Genomic DNA, 17,682 nt, shown 5'->3' with positions numbered 1-17,682 from the left:
TTCAGATGAAAGTCCAGAGTCCAAGGGTGGCAAGGTGAGGGTGCAGACAGGGTGGGAGGCCACCACGAGAGAGTATTGGTAGCTCACACATGTAATCCTAGCTGACACTATCAGGAGACAGATCTGAGGATCGTGGTTCAAAGCAAGCATGGGTAGGAAACTCCATGACACGCTTATCTCCAATAAATTATCAGAAAAAGCCAGAAACCAGGTGCTGGTGGTTCATGCCTGTAATCCTAGCTACTCAGGAGCCTGAGATCTGAGGATCGTGGTTCAAAGCAGCTTGGGCAGGAAAGTCCATGAGATTCTTAACCTCTAATTAACTACCACAAAACTGGAAGTGGAGCTGTGGCTCAGTAGTAGAGCACTAGCATTGAGCACAAAGAGACTCAGGGACAGTACCCAGGTCCTGAGTTCAAGCCCCAGGATTGAAAGCGGGGGCAGGGGGTGGGGGGGACAGGGGGAGGGAGGGGAGGCAGAAATGGCCCTGTGGCTTAAGTGGTAGAGTGCTGACCTTGAGCAAAAAGCAGTTCAGGGGGCTGGGAAAGTGGCTCAGTGGTAGAGCACTTGCCTTGCATGCTCAAAGCCCTGGGTTCGATTCCTCAGCACCACATAAGCAAAAAGAAAAAAGCCGGAAGTGGCACTGTGGCTCAAGTGGTAGAGTGCTAGCCTTGAGCTGAAGAGCTGAGGGACAGTGCCCAGGCCCAGAGTTCAGGCCCCACGACCGGACCCAAAAAAAAAAAAAAAAAAAAAAGCAGTTCAGGGTCAGTGCTCAGACCCTAAGTCCAAGTCCCAGGACTGGCTGTGTAACCAAAACTTACAGTAGTATTAGTGACTTCAGACCTAACTGGATCCAGGGACTCAAAAGCAGGTCAATCTCTTGATCTCAAATTCCTCTGCTTGCCTTTGCTTTGGCTTCAAAGATTCTCAGGTCTAGTTAAAGCCCAAACTCCCAGAGTATCTCCCCACCTTACTAGCCTCCTAACAGCAGGAGTTCCCTCACAGGTCTGTAGGACCCTAACTGATGAGTTAGGTCTCTCTCATCTGTTCAAGGCTGAGAGTAAACAGCAAAGGAGGATGACAATCACCAGCTGTTCCAGTTTGTGCTTCACATTCTGAGGCCAGTTATTCTGATCTTCCAGCTGGACATTAGTTAGTAGATGTATCTTAACACTGATCAGAGAGGGGTCCACTGGTCAAGGTGGGGGAAGGTTAGGAGCCATACTGCTGATACGGCCTGGTAACAGACCAGACAACAGGGTCCAGGGACTGGGGGCCCAGTAAGGAACCAGACCTCTGGCTACTAGCAGCAGCAGCTTATCTTCAAGTTCCTGGTTCCCAAAGTACAGGGGATAAGAGTCGGGGGCTGGTTCTGATGTAATTATAAACATTCCTTTATTGAGTCTTAAAAAATAACCCCTGTAGACACCCTAAACAGAGAATGTGAAGAAAAATAATATACCGAGATTTTGAGGGCTTCTGTCTTCTCTGAAGGCTGCTTCCTGCTCTGCAGGCTCAGCAGGGGTGGTGGGAGGACCCTCCTGAAGGGCAAGGGTATGGGGCTCAGTTACTCTCGCCGTCACTGCTGATGACGCCACGCATATGGGACCAGTCTGGGGGTGCCTGACGAGGCCGCTCCTCCTCTGAGTCTATGGTCCGGCGGTAGAGCTCCCCTGGGGGTGTTGCTTCTCCTGAAGGGTTCCAGGCAGTACGTCTGCGAGGCCGGCCTGGGGACAAGTGAACAGATCAGTTGTCAGTCAGACCTTTTGCTCTCCTGGGCAGAAGGGAAGCAAGACTCTGACCTGAACCACTGATGATGTTGGCCACATCCAGTGACGCCACCTCAGCTGCTTCTTCCCGCTTCTCCTTTAGTGCCCGACATTTCTCTAAGGAAGGATTGCCTGTGGCAGAAGCAGCTCATGAGCCTCTCCTCCCACAAAGCCCAGGCCTTCCCTCTTCCAGCCTCCAGGGCACACCTCACTTTACCCTTCATGCCCAGGGCTTCCAGCTCAGCGCGGAGTACACTCAGACGCTCCTTGTGTGAGTGACAGGAACCCAGGAGCTTCTTGTAGTTTCGATGGGCGCCACAGGCCCGAATGTAGCGTTTTAGTCTCATCACTGCTGGGTGGTCCTCTCCACGGCGACCAGAGCCAGCCTACCAAGGAAGGAGCAGCTGGAAGCCAAGCCTCCTGGGCTGGAGTCAGGGTCTCCCTCTTCTCTCGTGGTGGCCTCCCACCCTGTCTGCACCCTCACCTTGCCACCCTTGGACTCTGGACTTTCATCTGAAGAGGAAGATGAGCTTCGTGTCCTGCCTTTCTTGGAGGTCTTGGAAGAGCGGTTCTTTCTCTCCCCCTTGGGACTTGTCCCTTCCTCACCATCACTCACCTCCCTCTCTGTGTCACTGTCCTCACCATTGCCACTGCCCAAGCTGGTTGTCTTTCCAGTGCCTTGAACAGTTACTGGCACTGTCCCGCTGTCTTCATCCTCACTGCTTCCACTTTGTATTCTATCCTTACACACAGTCCTGTCCACATTCTTGGTCTGCGTGAGAGGCTCTTGGTTATCCCCACTGCCAGCTGCCTCTTTCTCCTCGTCCTCACTCTGCCCCAAGTTGCTCACTAGTGTCCCTGCCCTGCTTTTCTGCTTACAGTTTCTCCCTTTCTGTGCTGAACTTTCCCTAATGGTTCCAGCTCTGGGCTTCCAAACACCTTCCTCCTCTTCCTCCTCACTGTTCTTTTTTTTCTTGGCTAGGCTCTGCTCCTCCTCACTTTCACGTTCCCGGTGGCTTTTAGCTTCTCCACGTCCCCCTGCCTGCTTTGCTTTCCTCTGGATCGGTTCTTCCTCACTGTCTTCACTGTCTTCCCTGGTCTGCTTCTTGGCTGAGGCCTTGCCTGTTGCCTGCTTTTTCTTGGTCCCAGGTTTCTTCCTGCTCCTGCTCTCACTGTACTCCTCACTGCTTTCTGATCCTGTCTTTGCCATCATGTCCCTTTGTGGTTCTTCATCACTGCTCTCAACTACTTTCTTTGAGGCTCCAGTTGGATTTTCCTTCTCCTTGGCTGGAGATGCCAAGCAGCCTGGGCTGGAGGCTGCAGAGCTGGGCTCTGCAAAGAAGACAGGGTTAGGTTGCCTCGTCTCTCGAGATGGATGGAAGATCAAAATGAAACATAGCTATTATCCCTCCACCTTATTCCTGGTTCCTGACTCCTCGCCTCGTCAACTAACGCTCTGAGACATAATACATGAATTACAATAAATGCTTTTTGAGCCAGGTGCTGGTGGCTGTAATCTTAGCTACTCAAGAGGCTGAGGTCTGAGGATCACAGTTCAAAGTAAGCCCAGGCAGGAAACTCTGAGACTTACCTCCAATGAACCACCAGAAAACCGGAAGTGCTGCTGTGGCTCAAAGTGGTAGAGTGCTAGCCTGGAGCAGAAATGCTAAGGGGCAGCACTCAGGCCCTGAGTTCAAGCCCGATGACTTATGATAAATAAATATCTTTTGAGTCCATGATGGAGGGCACAGGTGCTAGGGCACAGAACTAACCTGACTCTGAATTAAAGCGAGATCTTTTTCTTGCTGGGTCACTGGAGGAGTTGGGCGACCTCTTCAACTTCTTGGTGAGGTCTAGCTTCTCTTCCCTCATTGCAGCGTCATCTGCCTGTATGTGCACATTGGGCAGACACACCGTGATTATGTCCTGCCCCACCCCCTCAGCAACAAACCTTGCCTCCCAAGCCCAGGTTGGTGCCCACACCAGCATCTGCAGTAGCTCCTCCTCCACCAGCCTCTTCAGCACCTGCTTCTCCTCGGGTTCCAAGTGGTCGCGGCCCACGTGGGCCAAGTACTTCCGCCGCACGACGGAGTGTGTGGTCGTGCTAGAGAGACAGGTGTCAAGACCGAGTCCCACCCTGCCCACCCAACCCCAGCTCTTACGTCCCCCAGGCACCTGAGGTCAGGTCGGCCCCTGAAGAAACTGCGCGTGAACTCCCTTAGCTCATCCTCCCGCGCCATTTTGCCCCACCTGGGATTGGTGGCTCCCGCCTTTTTGGGGGGGCGGGGCACTCCTCGGTGGCTCTTACAGCAGCTTGCGCACGCGCACCCCGCAGCACTCCCAGGCGAAGGGCCGTTGGACCTCGGTCTCGGACCCCTGGGGCTGAAGACTTGGCCGTGCAAAACTTCCTTCCCTTGGGCAGTTGGTGGATCTCGCGGGCCCCGTCCCTAGTGGAACGAATCGTCTTAGAAAACAATTCGGCGCCGGCAAAACCTGTGAAACGTAATCAGCTCGCGACGCTGCCGTCCTCCAAGGTCTCGTGCAGCGAGCGAGGCCTGCTGTTATCTCGAAAGGCAAGAAGAAGGAACGGAGTCTTTTGCCAAGACCTTAGGACTCTCGGAGGGAAACCTTGTGGGTCCAACTCGCCGAGCACCTTTAGGATCAGTAACGTCGCCCTCCGGCGTCCGCCATCTTTGTGACGTCACCCGCCGCGGCCACACCATCTTCAGCGTAGCCACTGGAAGCGGCGTGCTTCCCCCGTCTTTCCTCAGGCGGGGGCGGTCCTTGCGCCTACGCTCCCCGTGCGCAGGGTACGCTGGGAGCTGTAGTCCGATGGGCCCAGCCTTGCAGAGTCCCCGGAAGTGGCCGCGTGAGAGGCCGAGCTGAGCCGGTTCGGGGTAGCGGGACTCCGGGTACTGGGGCGCTGCTCCCGCGCCGGTCATGAACGGGCCGGCGGACGGCGAAGTGGACTACAAGAAGAAATATCGGAATCTGAAGCGGAAGCTCAAGTTCCTCATCTACGTGAGTGCCGGTGTTGGGAGGTTGTGGAGTGCAAGGCCTGCCGTTGGGAAGACCTCAGTTTACCCATGTGTAAAGGGGAGCCGGAGTGAGCTGTCTTCAGGTTCTGGACCTCTTAACCAGCCGCCCCTGACTAAGCGCCTACCCTACCTGTGTTACAGGAACACGAGTGCTTCCAGGAGGAGCTCAGGAAGGCGCAGAGGAAATTACTAAAGGTGTCCCGGGACAAGAGGTGAGACACGGTGGGGGGCACGGGCGGTATGACTGCTGGAGATCCACGGCTGGCCCTGTCTTGGCATAGGATCGTAAGTGCTTGGGATCTTAGGATCCAATGATTCTTCTAGAAGGGACAGGGGCTCACAAGATCAATGCTGAGATGAGAAGACTCACACTCTTCCCACCCCTTCCCTCAGTTTCCTTCTAGACCGACTTCTGCAGTATGAGAACGTGGATGAGGACTCTTCTGGTGAGCAGGGTCATGAAAATTTGGAAGACAAGGCTCCTGGCACTTCAGCAAGTCTTCTTGGTCCCATCCTGTGGAAGCTGATGCAGCCTCCAATGGCACTTAAACCTAGCTAGTTGCCTCTACCATTCAGAGAGAGAGTGTGTGTGTGTGTGTGTGTGTGTGTGTGTGTATGTACATATATGTACACGTATGCGTGCGCGCACACTGCTATTGGGGCCTGGGTGCTGTCCCTGAACTTTTTTGTTCAAGGCTGGCACTCTACCAGTTAAGCCACAGCTCCACTTCTGGGTTTTTTTTGATGGTTAATTGGAGGTAAGAGTCTCATGGCTTTTCCTGCCCCAGCTTGCTTCAAACCAAAATCCTTAGAACTCTCCCTCCTGACTGGCTAGGATTACACTTCATTCTGATACTTCTTAAACTGGTTTTTTCCTCCTTTTAATGCTGATCAAACTGATAAATTGATTTCATGGCCTCTAATGAATCCCACAGGTTGAAAAGATGGAAGGGGAGAATTTGTAACCCTTTTGCAAGTGGGAATCACATAAATAACTTCAGGCCCTTTAACTATTGGTCTAGGGCACATATAAAGCAAATAAGAGCTAGTTTTTGTAAGTAATGTTTTGATGCACCGCATAACCCCCGTTCTTTAATTAGTATAGGAGAATTGTAGGTAACAGCTAGAGAAATTGAGACCAGGGTGTATAGGCCATAAAAAGTTTCCCTTTTATTCTGGCCCCTCATTCCCTGCTGTTCCCATCCCTAAGGCCGTCTATTTAGCTTTCTGTCTGAGGGGTACTTCAGGACCAGAAGCCTGAGAACCTAGCACAGTAAGTCTGAAGAGCAAAAGCCAAAGATTTAATCTGCCACCGTGGAGGAGCACACAATCTGATCATGCCACCTCCTAGCACAGTGTGAGAAAAGGGTTCTAGGAGGCTTAGCAGTGAGCTAGCCCTGGGGAGTTCTGCAACCAATGTCTCTGAGGACATATTCAGACTGAATGTACACACCTGTAATCTCAGCACTGTGGAGGCTGTGAGTTTGTGAACAACCTGAGTCACATAGGGGAACCTTGTCTCAAAAACGTATCAAGTATGGGCTGGGAAGGTGGCTCAGTGGTAGACTGCTTGCCGTGCATGCATGTGGCCCTGGGTTCAATTCCTCAGCACCACATAAGCAGAAAAAGCCAGAAGTGGTGCTGTGACTCAAGTGGTAGAGCACTAGCCTTGAGCTGAAGAGCTGAGGGACAGAGTTCAAGTCCCACGACCAGCAAAAAAAAAAAAAATACCAGGTGCCATTGGTTCTCATCTGTAATCCTTTTAGGCCCACAACCAGGAAAAAAAAAAAAAAAAAGTGGAGCTGCAGTTCAAGTAAGCCTTGAACCCAAAAAATAAGTTCAGAGACACCACCCCGGCCCTGAATTCAAACTCCAGTATATACAGGCGCCACCCCCCCCCAACCAAAGAAATAAAGAACAGAAGTTGAGGATAGTATATATTGTGTGTAGCTATTATTAGGTGAATGATGGTCCTTCTAGGCAGAAGTACTGAACTTTTTTTGAAGAAGAAGGTTGCTGTGAAGTAAAAAAAAGTTTTGGGGAGATGGCATATAACACATCTTACCAAGCATGAACCAGAAAGACTCCTGGTTCCATCCCCAGTACCACCTCTCTACTGAGAAGCCAGAAAAATAGGTTGCAGCTGGTAGCACTGCCACTATAAGCAGTAGGTAGCACCATCAGGAAAGGTGTGATCAGGTTTTTAGGTTGGACTGTGGCCTAATATGGGGAACCTTTTTTTTCCTGTCAAGGGCCATTTAGGTAATATACCACCATTTGTGGACCATCAGAATTACCAATCCAGGCAGATAACCTTAGGTAGCATGCAGATGAGTCAGTGCTGTCATGTACCAAATGATTTTATGGGCCAGACATTCCCCACCCCGTTAGACAGTGGGGTAGCAGGGAGTAGTGAGCAGGTGATATTGATGTGGTGGCCCGATGTGGCCATTGGAATAGGGGAGCGGTGGGTAAAAGGTCAAGTTTGAGGGATGGATTTAACAGGATCCCAAATATGGGCAGTGAAGCAAAGGCAGGTCTGAGAGCAGCGAACAAGGTGAGAGGCATAAAATGACCAAGGTGTCACCCACCTGGGTTCAAGTCCTAGCCCCGAGCCTGGGAAGTAGAGGTGATTCCTGCTTTCTCCTTGGACAGTTATGAATGCCAAATGAGGTGTGGGTAAGGAAGCCTAGCACACAGCAGGTGCTTAGCAAACAAGTAATGGAGGAGCAGGGAGTAGATTGCGAAAAGTAGGGGTACTGCTGGTCTCCCCCAAAACTGCACGCAGGCATGTATGCCAGCTGCGGAGCATGCTTCCCTTCTGTTGAAGTTAATGGGACCCAGCCCCCAGTGACCAGCCCTCCTCCCACAGACTCCGATGCCACGGCGTCCTCAGATAACAGTGAGACAGAGGGGACACCCAAATTGGACACACCAGCTCCCAAGAGGTAAGCCAGTGTTGGGCGGGGCAGGGTGGGGGCAACCTGGACCCTCTGGCTACCTCTGACCTCCTCCCCTGTCCTTTGTCTAGGAAGAGAAGCCCTCCGCTAGGGGGAGCCCCTTCCCCCTCCAGCCTCTCCCTGCCTTCTTCAACAGGGTTTCCCCTTCAGGCTTCTGGGGCTCCCTCCCCATATCTGAGCTCGGTGAGTGGGGTCAAGGCGGGGAAGTAGAGGACTGGGGTGGGGGTGGGGGTGTCTGGACCAGAGGTTAGGACTTGGGGTGAAACCTCCCTGCTCGGGAGACATCTGGCTGAGTGTACCAGCTAGCATCCATGGAGGGTGTGAGGCGGGGCTGTCCATTTCTCTCCCATGTAGGAATCAGGGACAGACATGCCTGAGGAGAACAGACCCAGGACATGGTCCTGCTGCTGTCCCTCCCCTTCTGTTCTCAGGAACCCTGGAGCCACACTCATCACCATCTCTTTTGTTTTTCCATTCTTCTCTTGTGTGCATTTCTTCCCTTCACCCCTCACCCTGACCCCCTCCATTTCCCATCTCCACTCCCCACCCCCACCAGCAGCTGGCTTCCCCTCCTTACCCCCCATTCCCTTCTGACTACCTGGCCCTGCAGCTGCCCGAGCCCAGTCCCCTGAGGCCCAAGCGGGAGAAACGGCCCCGCCTGCCCCGGAAACTCAAGGTACCCTGATTTGGGAATGCTAGGGAGGGGCACAATGGCAGGACAGCCGTCTGAGGGAGGCTCAAGATGGACTTGGGGTATCATTCCAGGAATTTTGAAAACTGGATTTGGGATCATAGGATAAGACACTTAGGGGCAAAGCAGAGAAGTCCTGGTTCACAGGCTCCTTCTGGAAACAAAGGTGGACAGTCAGCCTTCTGGGTCTGGGATTGAAGAGACCTGGGGTCCTGCCTGTGTCACAGGGCCAGAGTATGGTATGTGTGCCCAGGTCATGAATCCTGTGTGATACCTGGCAGCCAGAATTGAGGGATATAGCCTGTCCCAGTTAAAAGCCATATGACTTAGGCCAGGTGCAGAAGCTCACACCTGTAATACCAGCTATTTGGAAAACAGAAATAAGAAGCGTTGTTGTTCGAGGCCAGCCAGGGTAAAGTTAGTGAGTGAGACCTCATCACACTCAGCAAGCCTGGTGTAGAGTGCACCTGTCACCACAGCTATACCATCAGTATAGGTAGGAGAATCTTGATCTGAATACAGCCCTAGGTAAAAAAAGGACAATAACATGGGAAATGGACCTAGGCAGGGGCATTACTCAAATGGTAGATTTGCCTGCCTAGCAAGGGTGAGGTTCTGAGTTCAAACCCTAGTGTTGCCACCCCAAACAGAGGGGAGGGGGGGGGAGAAAGCAAAGCATTCTGGGAATGTGGCTTAGTGGTAGAGTGCTTGCTTAGCATACATGAAGCCCTGGGTTCGATTGCTCAGTATCATATCAGCTGAAAAAGCCAGAAGTGGTGCTGTGGCTCAAGTGGTAGAAGGCTAGTCTTGAGCAAAAGAAGCTCAGGGACAGTGCCCAGGCCCTGAGTTCAAGCCCAGGACTGGCAGAGAGAAAGAAAGAGAGATGAATGACTTGGGGCAGGCCTCTGGGACAGTCCAGGTCTTGTAGATTCTGTTCTGTATTGTGGGTGGCCACAGCTGCATGGTGAACAAAGCAGGCAGAACCCTCCCCCGCCCCCCCAGAACAAGTGCAGAAGATGCAGTGGGTACCAGGTCCCAGCGGAGAAAGCCATGATTGAGGCAGGAGTGGGGCACTCAGCAAGCAGAGCTATGTAAAGTTAGTACTGTAGGGTGAGGCTTACAAGAAATGATATAAGCAGGGCACTTGCACAGGAGACTGAGACCTAGATGACTGAAGTTCAAAGCCAGCCCCTGTAATCCTACCTAATCAGAGGCTAAGATCTGAGGATCATGGTTTGAAGCCAGTCCATACAGACAAATCCCAGAGTCTTTTATTTCCAATTAACCATCAAAAAGCCAGAAATGGAGGTATGGCTCAAGTGGTAAGGCACCAGTCTTGAGTGAAAGAACCAAGCCAGAACTTGAGAGATCTTGATTTCAGGCCCAATAGAGTAGCAGCAGGAAAAGGAGGAGGAGGAGGAAGAGGAGAAAACTGTAGAGGGGCTGGGAATGTGGCTTAGCAAGTGCTTGCTTACCATGCATGAATCCCTGGGTTCCTCAGTACCACATAAACAGAAAAAGCCGGAAGTAGCACTGTGGCTCAGATAGTAGAGCGCTAGCCTTGAGCACAGAAAGGCTCAAGGACAGTGCCCAGGCCCCGAGTTCAAGCTCCAGGAATGGCCAAAAAAAAAAAGGAAAAGACTGTAGTAGGAGCAGGTTCTGGAAGGAAGATCAGTATGTGGCCTTGGCCTTGGCAGCCCTGTGAAAATTTGAGTAGACTGCTGTATTTATGGGCCTGGGTGGGGCTCATGGTGCTTATTTGGAAGTCCTTAGCACAGAGGGAAAAAAAGAGAGCTGGGCCTAGAGCCCTAGGAACAAGGAGGAGGAGCCAGCGCAGGACACAGCTGTCAGCTGGACAGCTCTCAGGTCTCTGAAGCCAGAATCAAAAGGTGAGGGGGTAGCCTCTGAGAGCCGACATGTAGCTCAGCTGTAGAATTTTAGCCTGGCATGTACCAAGCATGAGTTTGACCTGAAAATCAGGGTGATGGTACTGGCCTCTGCTGGGAGGAATAGAGCAAGGTAGGTTAAAAAAAAAAAAAAAAGGCAAGTGACAGGAAGACAACAAGGAACAGACAGGGAAGTGTGGCATAGGCATGGGTTGTTGGTAGCTTGCTACTTGATGCGTTGTCTTGGGGTAAAAGGAGATCAGGAAACTAAGCTGGAGATACACAGAAGAGAACAGAGCTGGGTGCTGGTGCTCATGCCTGTAATCCTCCCTACTCAGGAAACTGAGATCCAAGCATCAAGGATCTAAGCCAGCCTGGGCAGGAAAGCGTATAGCGTATGCGACTCCTAGACACCTTATCTCCAGTTAACTAAGGAAAAGCTAGAAATGGAGCTATGGCTCAAGTGGTAGAACACCAGGCTTAAGAAAGAAAGCTAGCTGGGTGAGGGTGGCTCACGCCTATAATCCTAGCTACTCAGGAGGCTGAGATCTGAGGATGCAGTTCAAAGCCAGACTGGGCAGGAAAGTCTGTGAAACTCTTATCTCCAATAAACCACCAGAAAACCAGAAGTGGTATGGTAGCTCAAGTGGTAGAGCGCTAGACTTGAGCTGAAGAGCTGAGGGACAGCGCTCAGGCCCAGAGTTCAAGCCCCATGACTGACCAAAAAAAGAAAGAAAAAAAGAAAGAAAGCTAAGGGACAACCAGCACCCAGGCCCTGAGTTCAAGCCCCGCTATTAGCACCAAAAAAAAAAAAAAAAAATCCAGAATATGAGTTGACAGGAAAAGGGCAAACAAGCAAGGTAACAAAGTGAGGTTCCTTCAGAAACAGAGCAGGACAAGGTACCATGGCCCCCGCCTGAAATGCTAGCCACTCAGGAGACTGATATCTGAGGATCATGGTTTGAAACCAGCCCAAGCAGGAAGGTCAGTGAGATTCATATCTCCAGTTAACTACCAAAAAGCTGTAGCTCAAGTGGTAGAGTGCCAGCCTAGGCCAGGCATTGGGGGCTCACGCCTGTAAATCCAAGCTACTGAGGAGGCTGAGATCAAAGCCAGCCTGTGTAGGAAAGTCTGTGAGACGGTTATTTCCACTTAAACATGGAAATGGCACTGTGGCTCAAAGTAGTAGAGCTCAGGGACAACACCCAGGCCCTGAGTTCAAGCCCAGGACCAGCATAAAAAAAAATCTTAAAAAAAAATCAGAGCAGGCCATGGAACCAGGTATGTCACGTTAATCAGGAGGCCTTCATGGGTACCACATACTCACAGCACATTGAGACACTGCCTAGTGGGGACCTGGCAGGTCTGTTCCTTAAACTCGTATCTGAGCCTCAGTTCTCTCCTGTGGCATATGACCTCTCCTCCTGTCCATGGTGGTCAAAGAAACTGGAGATCTGACAGAACTCAACTTGCACAGCGTAGGTGCTAAGTGTGTGCCCATAGCGTGAGAGCTGTGCGTGTGAATGTGTGAGGATCTACAGGCTGGCTCTGGAAGGCCCGGCAGAACCGAAGGTTGCTTTCCAGCCTCTGAGGACAAAGCAGGACTGTGTCAGATAGAGAAGGATGCTCCAGGTAGAGGGCTAGCCTGTGGTCAGGCGCACTGCACCGCTGTCCCACAGCGGAGGAGTGACATGCTCAGGTTTGTGTTCTAGAGCCATCACTCTGGCTGCAGTGTGGAGGAGGAGCTGGATCTGGGAGAGGCTGAAGGCAGGGAGTCCAGTTAGGAGGCTGGTACCTAGCCCAGGTGAGCTGAGAGGAGGGCCTGGCCGAGGCCAGCGGCTGCGGGGATCCCAGGAGGGGCCCGTGGTCCAAGTTGTCATAGAAGCTTCCTGGGGAGGGCGAACAAAGCTGCCCAGGCTCTTGGCTCAGGTGGCCTCTGGTACCGTGCATTGCCTGGCAGCCCCTCCTCCAAGCCAGGAGCCCCTCAGGAGGAGGGGGAACAAGCCAGTCGTGGCAGGTGCTACCCGAGATGCCCAGAGGCAGGAGGTGGGCACTCCTTGCTGGCTTTGACTCTGGCTTCAAGTGCTGCTTCCTGGAGAGAGCAGGGCCCAACTCTTCCATTGGCTTCCTGTCAGACACCCCATCCCTACCCCCTCATCTCGCCTCCATCACTGCTCTCACCCCCAGGCACTTGTTAGCTTGAGATTGAAGGGGCTGAGGTGGGGTCAGCCCTGCCCGCAGCAGTGCCCCTTCCCCCCCCTTCCCTGCAGCTGCCTTGACCAGGCAGTTCCCAACCTCCCCGAAGCCCCAGGCCTCACTAACAAGTCCTCCCTGTGTTTCTTCCCTCTGCTACAGATGGCGGTGGGACCTCCTGACTGCCCTGTGGGCGGGCCACTGACCTTCCCTGCCCGGGGTCCTGGGACTGGGGTCGGGGCAGCTCTGACCCCCCTCCCCCCTCCTAAGATGCCCCCCCATACCATCCTGAGCACCGTCCCTCGGCAGATGTTCAGCGATGCAGGCAGTGGGGATGACGCCCTGGATGGGGATGATGACCTGGTGATCGACATCCCGGAGTGACCAGCCAGTGCCATGTGCCAGGCCCTGCCCAGCGCCCCTCCCTGTGCCAGCACAAGAGCCCCAGCTTCCTCAGAGGTGTTTATTGATGCCCAGTTGCCATACTTCGGCTACTGACACAATCAGAAAAGGCGTAAACATGCACAGTTGTCCCCTAGGAAGGGGGCAGGGGCCCTGCCCTCACATTCTGGCCCCTGCCAGGGGACAGTTATTTGAATGAGTGGCCAGGAGGATCTGGCGCCTCTTATGGAGGCAGAGATCCTGTGGAGACCACCCCTTGAAAAGGGCAGCTGTACAGGGCTAGGACCTTTTTTTTTTTTTTTTCTTTTAAATGAAGATTCTGTATTAAAGGATTGGCTCTTTTTTTTTTTTTTCTTTTTTTTTCCCCCCTCCTTGTACTTTTTGTTTTGGAAATCTCCTCCTGACCTCCCCGAATCCGACCTCCTCCCTGTGGGGTGGGGGTCGGGGCAGCCTGGAGAGGCAGGAGAGAGGCAGCAGGGTGGGCAGGTGGAGGGGGGGGGGGTGTCAGCAGGACTTCCCTCCCGTGTGCATGGAGGTGGTTTGCATATTTGCAGGCAGGAAGTTTGCATATGTGAATATAGATCTCCCCAGTCCCTCACAAGAAGACAGACCCACGGTCACGGAGACTCTCACAAAAATAAGACAGGTAGTGCAGGGCAGAGGCAGAGGCCTCATGTAAACGTGCAACACACTCGTGCGTAGGTTGGGTACTGGACCCTGCCCAGAGGGCTCGTGCTGGGCAGCTGCTGCCCGCTCAGGCCGAGGGGAGAGCGCTAGCGGCGGGGGGCAGCTCACTGGTCAAGGTGTGCCAGCGCTCCAGGGCTGTGTCCGGCTGCTGCAGACAGTCACTCCAGTGCTTCCTGGCCTCTCCTCGGGCGCCTGGCCCCAGGGACACGCCACCTGGAGTGCAGGCCGAGGGAGGGCCAATCAGGGCCCTGCTTCCACTAGTCAGCCCTCCCTCTGTAGCAGGGCCACAGCCGAGCTCCTCCCCTCACCTATGAAGTCGTTGGATTTGCCAATGTCGTAGTCCCAGACCGTGACTTCCAGAGTCTTGGTGGCCAGAATGGAGAGCTCCATCTCATAGAAAAACTCCTGAGGACGAGATGCGCCCCATCTCTCCCTGAGGCCCTCTCCAGCCCTGCCTCAGTCCACCTCCACTTCCAGGCCCTGCCTAGGTTACCTCGTTAAATTCTGGGTTTAGAGTCTTCTTCTTCACGCACGTCTTATGCTTGGATTTCTTATCCACATCTGGTCTTAAGTACCTGGGGGGAGAAGCAGGGGCCATGTGCCAGGCCAGGCCACGGAGGAAGGGCTCTGGGATCTGGCTCCCTGGGGAGGACAAGAGTGAGGACTCACGTCTTCACGTAAGGATCAGAGTAGCCATTGACGTCCATGGCAGCCAGGTGGGCACAGCGGATGACGCCCACCAGCAGGCCCCTGCGCCTCGAGCTGTAGCTGAGGCTCAGCAGGATCCGCCCTCGCTCTTCCAGCAGCCCAGGGCCCTGCTCAGCCTGCTCAAGCTGCAAGAGACCAATGCAGGGGTCAGCCTGGGTCTTCCAGCACCTCCCGCCCATGAAGGGCGACTGATGCTCAGGCACCTCACCTCCTTCAGGTAACAGGAGATGCCCCTCAGTGCCGCTGACATGGAAGAGGGTGAAGCCAGCTGGGAGGGGGGGAAGCAAAGAGAAGGTTCTAGCAACTTCATCCACCCCAGGAGCCCCTCCCCCTGACACTCCTGCATACCCCACACACAGACCGGGACCTGACGCTCAAGGCAAATGTTAAAATGCTTCTTCTGTGAGGGCTTGAGGCGGCGCAGGGGTACTCGGATCTCCCCAATGAATTCATTGTGGCTCAGCTTGTCCTCATCACAGACAGAGATCCTGGTGAAGAATGACAGGGTCAGGACCCCCTGGGTATCAGGCCCTGCCCTGGTGTGAGAAAGATGGAGAAAAACCTTAAGATTACTCGCAGCTCTGCCTGCCCTCTACACCTCAGCTGTAAAATGGGTGAGAACTCAGGAAGAAGAATGAGTCTGTCTATTCCCTGCCCTGCGCTCTCCGGTCCAGCTATAATCTGCTCAGACCTGGGGGCTTGCTCCCATTCTTACCCTGGAGACAGGAGCTGATGGATCACCACAGACGCACCTGGTGGATGTGGCCACAGGTGAGACCTAGATGGGCCAAAAGCATCGCCTCCCCCCCCCCCCCCCCGTCTCTCCCAAGCCTGGGTTTTGCTGCTTCACTATCCTTGAGAAAGCCTCTCCTTACTGCTCCCTGTGCTAGAGCGTTAGCAAGCTTCTTGGCCCCCAATGACTCCTTCCATCCTTAGATTTATGGGGGGGGGCATGGGACAGGATGACAGGAGGGCCTCAGGTATGCAGACCTGACAAGTCAGGGGCTCTGGGAAGGGGTCTCGGTGACCAGAGAAAGCTCTCTCCTGCCCCTCCCCCTATCTGTTAGCTTTTTCACTCAAGGCTGGTGCATTTTCCCTTGAGCCACACCTCCACTTTTGGCTTTTTGCTGGTTAACTGGAGATACCAATCTCATCGATTTATCTGCCAGGGCTGGCTTTGAATCTCAATCCTCAGATCACAGCCTCCTGAGTAGCTAGGATTATGGTCATATGTCACCAGTGCCCAGCCACAGAAAGCTTCTAAGGAGACTGATCTTGGATGAGGGCTGGCAGAGAGAGAGCTGGGAACACTCCAGACAAAAGAGACACAGCAGATAAAGGTGAGAAGTTGTTAAAAAAAAAAAAAAAGGACACAGAAGTTAGTCCTCCTTGGAGAAGCAATAGGAGATGCTAGGGACAGCAATGCCAGGGGCTATTTTGAGTACCACTGATTTAAATCAAACCCAAACAGGTTACAATGGCAGCTCCCCCCAGGTAGCAGGGACGGGCCCTTACCTGAGCACCTTGTGAGTGATGTCATCGTCTGTGATTCCGCTGTAGGTCAGGTCCTCATTCCACACAGGATTCAGCGTGTTTCTCTGAGTCTTTGTTTTTAGCTTATTGGCCTGGAGTGTTAGGATGGAGGTGGGTTTTATTGTGGTTTTTGTTGGTGGTGGTGGTCGTCATGGGGCTTGAACTCTGGGCCTGGACACTGTCCCTGAGCTCTTCAGCTCAAGGCGAGCGCTCTACCACTTGAGCCACAGTGCCACTTCAGGTTTTCTGGTGGTTAACTGGACATAAAGAGTGTCTCGGGCCTGGCGCTGGTGGCTTACTCCTGTCCTCCTAGCTACTCAGGAGGCTGAGATCTGAGGATCTTGGTTCCAAGCCAACCTGGGCAGGTGAACGGAGATCCTCAGATCTCAGGCGTGAGCCACCAGCACCAGCTATGGAGGGTTTTTAATACAGCTCCTCCAGGTCCCCAGGGGCTAAAGGTAGGGGCTGGAAGAATCTGAGACAGGAGAGAGAAGCCTTACCTTGCAGGCACCAGGCAAAAGATGCAGCTTGACATAGGGGTCAGCCAGGCCATTGAAATCCATGGGCTTGAGGCCCTGGAGGGGAGGAGGGCACGCAGAGAAGATGGTGGGCTCTTGGCCCTGAGCCCTCCCTGTGCTGAACCCCCCACCAGTGTGCAGTACCAGGGAGGGGAAGATCAGAAGCACCCTGGGGCGGGGGGGAGGGGGGGGATTCAGGGGCAGGGGCCTACCTTGGCCCTGAGGATTCGACAGTGCAGAGTGCAGGAGGCTTGATCATAGAGGAGGTCAAACTCCAGAGTGCCCAGAGCAGCTGCAGAAGAGGGAAAGTAGGGGTTCTTATGTGCCGAGACATGGGTGAGGTGTGTGGCCAGCACTGGAGACAGGTGTGTCCGGTATCTCTGGGCCTGCCAATATGCCTGCAGGACGCTGAGCGGGCATATGCGTGAGCGCTTGTCTGGGTCCCTGGCTTGGCCAACTGGGGCTGTGTGGGTGGTGGAGTGTCTCAGCAGAAATATTGAATATTGAGCCTCGCTGAAGCTGTCATCTCCACCCAGATTGCAGCTGTGTGGTGGCTGGGGACTGGGCCCTATTTCCCCCACCCCCACCCCACATCCTTCTGCACACCCAAGCCAGGCTTCCTGCCCAAGCCCTTCAAGCCCCCTGACTCACTGGTATCATCTGAGTCGTAGCTATCCACCTCAGCTCCATCCTCGGGAGTAGTGGCCCCAAGGAGGGCAGCCGGGGGCGCCAGAGCCAGCGGGGCCAGGTGGGCTGCGGCTTCTCCACGGCTCCCACCGCCTCCGCCGCCCCCTTCGGGCCCTCCTGGGCCGCGGCGAGGGAAGTAGTCGGAGATCTGCCGGATGGGCCGGATGGGCCCGGGGCACACGTTGATGGCCATGTGCTCCTGGATGCTGATGGTCATGCGATCGCCCCTGCGGCCCCTCATGCAGCACCCCTGCATGGGGAGGGGGGGAGCCAACTGATTCCTCACACCTACCAGGATGGACAGCAAGAGGCCTGGGCCCGCCGGACCCCCGCGCCTGGCTCCTCTGGCTGGGCTGCCAGGCCGGGGTCCCCTGGTCACCTTGCCTGCCTGCCTGCCTACCTACCTACCTCTCAAGTGGCCTTCACTCATCTTGCGGGCTCTTTTCTCCCAGCCTGGCTCGGCTCTGCCCCTGAGCCCTGCACTCCCCGGGATGCCTGCGGGTCCGGCGGGCCTCTGCAGCAGGCGTCGGGCCGGTGTTACCGGGTGTCACCGTGCTCTCTGGGACCCTCCATTCCGCCCGGGGATCTGCCTGCCTGATCCACCCCCCCC

General features: G+C 54.2%; 3 protein-coding genes across 7 annotated transcripts; 1 reads left to right on the top strand and 2 right to left on the bottom strand.

The window, feature by feature from the left end:
- Positions 1 to 1,378: 1,378 nt before the first annotated feature.
- Positions 1,379 to 4,583, bottom strand: Hirip3 (HIRA interacting protein 3). 3 transcript variants are annotated; one of them, XM_013011655.1, is made up of 7 exons: positions 4,020 to 4,583; positions 3,753 to 3,873; positions 3,542 to 3,656; positions 2,254 to 3,101; positions 1,987 to 2,155; positions 1,803 to 1,901; positions 1,379 to 1,727 (listed from the first exon to the last, which is right to left on the bottom strand). In XM_013011655.1, exons 2-7 carry the CDS (start codon positions 3,756 to 3,758, stop codon positions 1,564 to 1,566), a joined length of 1,401 nt encoding a protein of 466 aa, XP_012867109.1. In that variant the 5' UTR covers positions 3,759 to 3,873; positions 4,020 to 4,583; the 3' UTR covers positions 1,379 to 1,563. The 3 variants fall into 3 exon arrangements, with proteins under 3 accessions (XP_012867109.1, XP_012867111.1, XP_012867110.1); XM_013011657.1 differs by having other exon boundaries at positions 3,945 to 4,027; XM_013011656.1 differs by lacking the exons at positions 3,753 to 3,873; positions 4,020 to 4,583 and adding an exon at positions 3,945 to 3,990.
- A 23-nt stretch (positions 4,584 to 4,606) lies between these two features.
- On the top strand, positions 4,607 to 13,279 carry Ino80e (INO80 complex subunit E). 3 transcript variants are annotated; one of them, XM_013011661.1, is made up of 8 exons: positions 4,607 to 4,790; positions 4,949 to 5,019; positions 5,201 to 5,253; positions 7,680 to 7,755; positions 7,839 to 7,950; positions 8,327 to 8,443; positions 12,057 to 12,148; positions 12,700 to 13,279. In XM_013011661.1, the coding sequence occupies exons 1-7, from the start codon at positions 4,710 to 4,712 to the stop codon at positions 12,126 to 12,128; spliced, it is 582 nt and encodes a 193-aa protein (XP_012867115.1). In that variant the 5' UTR covers positions 4,607 to 4,709; the 3' UTR covers positions 12,129 to 12,148; positions 12,700 to 13,279. The 3 variants fall into 3 exon arrangements, with proteins under 3 accessions (XP_012867115.1, XP_012867114.1, XP_012867113.1); XM_013011660.1 differs by lacking the exon at positions 12,057 to 12,148 and having other exon boundaries at positions 4,614 to 4,790; XM_013011659.1 differs by lacking the exon at positions 12,057 to 12,148 and having other exon boundaries at positions 4,616 to 4,790; positions 8,324 to 8,443; positions 12,700 to 13,264.
- Positions 13,280 to 13,693: 414 nt separating this feature from the next.
- Doc2a (double C2-like domains, alpha) lies at positions 13,694 to 17,313 on the bottom strand. Its single transcript, XM_013011482.1, has 10 exons — positions 17,037 to 17,313; positions 16,598 to 16,677; positions 16,368 to 16,442; positions 15,850 to 15,959; positions 14,696 to 14,822; positions 14,543 to 14,602; positions 14,296 to 14,459; positions 14,120 to 14,201; positions 13,935 to 14,031; positions 13,694 to 13,839 (listed from the first exon to the last, which is right to left on the bottom strand). Exons 1-10 carry the CDS (start codon positions 17,311 to 17,313, stop codon positions 13,694 to 13,696), a joined length of 1,218 nt encoding a protein of 405 aa, XP_012866936.1.
- Positions 17,314 to 17,682: the final 369 nt, after the last annotated feature.

The sequence above is a fragment of the Dipodomys ordii genome, unplaced genomic scaffold (genome assembly GCF_000151885.1).
Source record: "Dipodomys ordii isolate 6190 unplaced genomic scaffold, Dord_2.0 Scaffold14, whole genome shotgun sequence".
NCBI lineage: Eukaryota > Metazoa > Chordata > Mammalia > Rodentia > Heteromyidae > Dipodomys > Dipodomys ordii.
This window is presented reverse-complemented; position numbering and strand designations above follow the sequence as displayed.